The sequence below is a fragment of the Octopus bimaculoides genome, chromosome 9 (assembly GCF_001194135.2).
Source record: "Octopus bimaculoides isolate UCB-OBI-ISO-001 chromosome 9, ASM119413v2, whole genome shotgun sequence".
In the NCBI taxonomy this organism is placed as follows: Eukaryota; Metazoa; Mollusca; class Cephalopoda; order Octopoda; family Octopodidae; genus Octopus; species Octopus bimaculoides.
The window spans coordinates 41,836,002-41,839,724 of record NC_068989.1 but is presented as its reverse complement, the minus strand read 5'-3'; the positions used below and the strand labels follow the sequence as shown (position 1 = coordinate 41,839,724).

At 35.3% G+C, this 3,723-nt stretch overlaps 1 protein-coding gene across 6 annotated transcripts in view; it reads left to right on the top strand.

The window, feature by feature from the left end:
* Positions 1 to 3,723, top strand: part of LOC106880501 (microtubule-associated serine/threonine-protein kinase 3) — a 260,570-nt gene that overhangs the window by 36,780 nt on the left and 220,067 nt on the right. For 2 of the 6 annotated variants that reach the window (XM_052970659.1, XM_052970662.1), the window contains exon 1: positions 2,527 to 2,818. The exons of 2 other annotated variants lie outside the window; for them this stretch is intronic. In XM_052970659.1, the coding sequence (XP_052826619.1) occupies positions 2,777 to 2,818 (42 nt within the window). In that variant the 5' untranslated portion in view covers positions 2,527 to 2,776. Of the gene's footprint in view, positions 1 to 2,526; positions 2,819 to 3,723 lie in introns of those variants that run through there. 2 more of the 6 variants (XM_052970657.1, XM_052970656.1) reach the window with 1 other exon arrangement.

Here is a 3,723-nt window from a genome sequence, read left to right as displayed (position 1 = left end):
TGAAAGTGAAAATTGTACCAATAATAATAGGGGCATTAGGTAAGGTAAAGAAAAAATAGATAAGCCATCTCTAGAGGGACTGATGAGCATAACAACTTTTTTTAAATATTGGTGCCATGAAAGGTCAGCAGAGTTTTGGATCAAGACACCCACATAAGTTGGATTTTCTTCATTTTTGACAGGGAATTTTCCAACCTTTTCTTTTTTTTTTTTTTTTGCCACAACCTTTAAAATGATAGAGAAGGGGCATCTTTTTATGAAAAAAAAGATTGAAAATTTTTTTTTCTTTTTCCACAACCTGCTCTGGACTGATTTTTGCGAATTATTTTGGCACTTTTTACTTAAAAACCATGGGGGAAGCCTTTTGGTAAGAAAAAGAGATTTGTAGATATTTTCAGATATGTGTGTGATTTAAGAAAGATTTGGGTGAGAGCAACAAAGAAATGAGGAAGGTGGTCATGAGATGTGCTAGAAACAAGTCAAATCTCACTTAAATCACACATCTTTTCATTTGAAAATATTTACAATTCTTTTTTTTTACTGAAAAGACTTCTCTTCTACCATTGTTTTTAAGTGCATAGTGCCAGAAAAATTGACCAAAATCAGTCTGGATGGGGTGGTGATGGGTTAAGGTGAAAAAAAAAACCCATAAATTTTCATTAATAAAAAATGCCCCTTGTTATTTCAAAGGCCGTGGTGAAAAAAAAAATTGGAAACATTCTCGTCAAAGCAGAGAAAATCCAGTTTATGTGGGCGTCGTGATCCGAAACTCTTCAGCAAAAGTCCACCTTGTACACACTGAAATGGGGCTGTCAAATGGGCAGAGAAAGCATACAGCTATGAGGTTCCTTTTAATCCTGTCTCATTAAGGGCTTAGACATATCTCTATTGCTAGAGCCTTGACAAAATGCTCCCAGTACTCTCTATAAAATGATAGAAAAGAGATCTAACCATAGAAATCAGACCGAATTACATGTATGAGCACCAGTGTATGGTAACTGTGGCTCCCAATAATGAATGACTCAGACTATGATGACCCAGCTAACCCATGCTGACATGGAAAACAGATGTAAAATGATGATAATTGTGAAGCCATAAGCTTGAGCATTTAACTATGTATTCTTTGTTGCTCTTGCTTCAGCCAAGAGTTTTACTTTCTTGACATCTCTTTTGCTATGATATGGAAAAAAAACAAAAATAAAGTTAGCTTTTATTTTTCCATCTTTTGTTTGTTTCAGTCATTAGACTGCAGCCATGCTGGAGCACTGCCTTCAAGAAACTTTAGTTGAATGTATTGACCTTTGTACTAATTTATTTTTTTTAAGGCCTGGTACTTATTTTATAGGTCTTTTTTGCCAAGCCGCTAAGTTATGGGGATGTAAACACACCAGCACCAGTTGTCAAGCAGGGGGTACAGACACACATGCAGACACACACACACACACATATATATATATATATATGACTGGCTTCTTTCAGTTTCTATCTACCAAATCCACTCACAAGGCTTTGGTCAGCCCATGGCTATAGTAGAAGACACTTGCTCAAGGTGTCACGCAGTGGCACTGAACCCCAAACCATATGGTTAGGAAATAAGCTTCTTACCACACTTGTGCCTATATAATTATGGATTATTAAAAAAAAAAAAAAAAAAGAAAAAGAGTAATAACCTTGTCTTTGATTCTGTAGAAAAACCCAGATTTCTTACTTCAATGAAATTCGTTCTCTATAGAGAAATCACATTTCTCTTCCAGAGAGCAAAATGTGTTAGGATATCTTTTTTGCAGGCAGGTTCTTTTAGTATATTTCCAAGCCTGTATCTTCTCTCCAAAGTCTTGTCTTCTTTTCTGGTGCGTCTATGGATTAACATGTACTTTGTATGGGTGGATGATTGAGAAACTAGAAATGACGCACACACACACACACACACACACATACTGCAGTGGAATTGTTCTAGAGAACAGTAAGAATCAAGTGCGATGATTGAGTTTGAAGTGACCAGATACAAAGGGATGCATTTTTGTTTTTATTTCATAATATATTTGAGTTTTTCTTCTTCTCTGTTTGTTGTGTGTTTATAAGTGGAATGAAAACAGAAGCAGAGCATCAAGCATACATCAGTATACGCACACACACACACACACACACTGCCCTTGTATGACTAGTTAAGTTGAAATTTCTCTTTCTCTTCCCTCCCTTCTCTTTCACTCTACCTTTTCTTTCACCTCCCCACTTCTCTCTCTTATCTCAGCCCAAGCTATTTTCATCAAAAGACTACCTCAATTCCCTGGGAATATCTTAGGTTTTTCTTCAAGGTGAAACTTTCCTCACGTGTCACTTTGTTTCATTGAAACCGTTTTCTTATTGTTCTCTCTACTACAACTTGCTGTGGTCATATGTCATATCCGATTTTGGCTCAGCCAATTACAGGCCACCGAGGTCATGTGTTTTGTTTAACCTTGATATTGCACTTCCAATCTTTTCTCACAAGCCCAAAATCAAATTCAGTCAGTTGTCACTCTTGAGCTTGTTGTCAATGAAGCAACATCTAAGGAGTGATACAGTCACATTTACAGCAGAGAGCAATCATCAGTCATACTGTTGACTTGTATTCTGCTTTTGATCAACACTCAATACAGCCACAGAGATCAATGGTTCACTACCCGATACTCATATCATCAATCTTTGATTTTTGGCACAGACTATTAATGATCAGTCAGTCAATCTATTAACTGGATATTTTCAATTCTCTTTCCAATCTTTCAACGAAACAACTATGGGTTGTTCTCTTCATCCATCACAAACACTGAGAAAAAGAGTAAGTTTAACTAGTTCTTTTTGCATTGTTTTTGTTATTTTTCTTTTCTTGCATTTTTGGATTTTTGTTGTTATTCAACCCTAGGTCATCATTGGTTTAGTAGGCCTATGATATGATCAGAGATGTTTCAACTATTATGCTATTATTTTACTAGTCTCTAATTAAATTCTATTAAATTAATGATAATACTAATACAATTAGTAATTCTAACTGATTAATTCTTTAGCATTCAGATTATTCTGTCAAATTTAACACTTATTTATTCATGTTGTTTTGAATTAATCATGCAATATCTTATAGCTTTGAGGTTTCAATGATGTGATTGTTCATTTTTAGAATGTCAATGTAGGTTAGGTGTGAGAGGCTAGATATTGCCAGTTTGAATATAAAACAGGTAGAATATCTGGGCCAGATAATGTCGGTTTAAACACTAAAGGGTTAATCATGCGATATCTTATAGCTTTAAGATTTGAATGATGTGATTGTATATTTTTAGAATGACATTGTTGGGTAGGTGTGAGAGGCCAAATCTTGACAGTTTGAACATAAAACAGGTGGAATATTTGGACTGGATATGGCCAGTTTAAATGCTAAAGGTTAAGGCACAAGCTAGCAGTTTTGATGAAGAAGCTTTGTCAGTTACATTAATCCCAGTGCTTGACTGGTCACCTATTTTATTGATAGGTGCAGGTGTGGCTGTGTGGTCAAGCAGTTTGTTTCCCAATGACTTGGTTTGATGTTCAGTTCCACTGCATGACACCTTGAATATGTGTCTTTTACTTTAGCTTCTGTAGCTCCAGGTTGACCAAAGCCATGTGAGTGAATTCAGTAGATGGAAACAGAAAGAAGCAAACCCATTGTAGTATTATATATATATATATATATATATATATATATATATATAT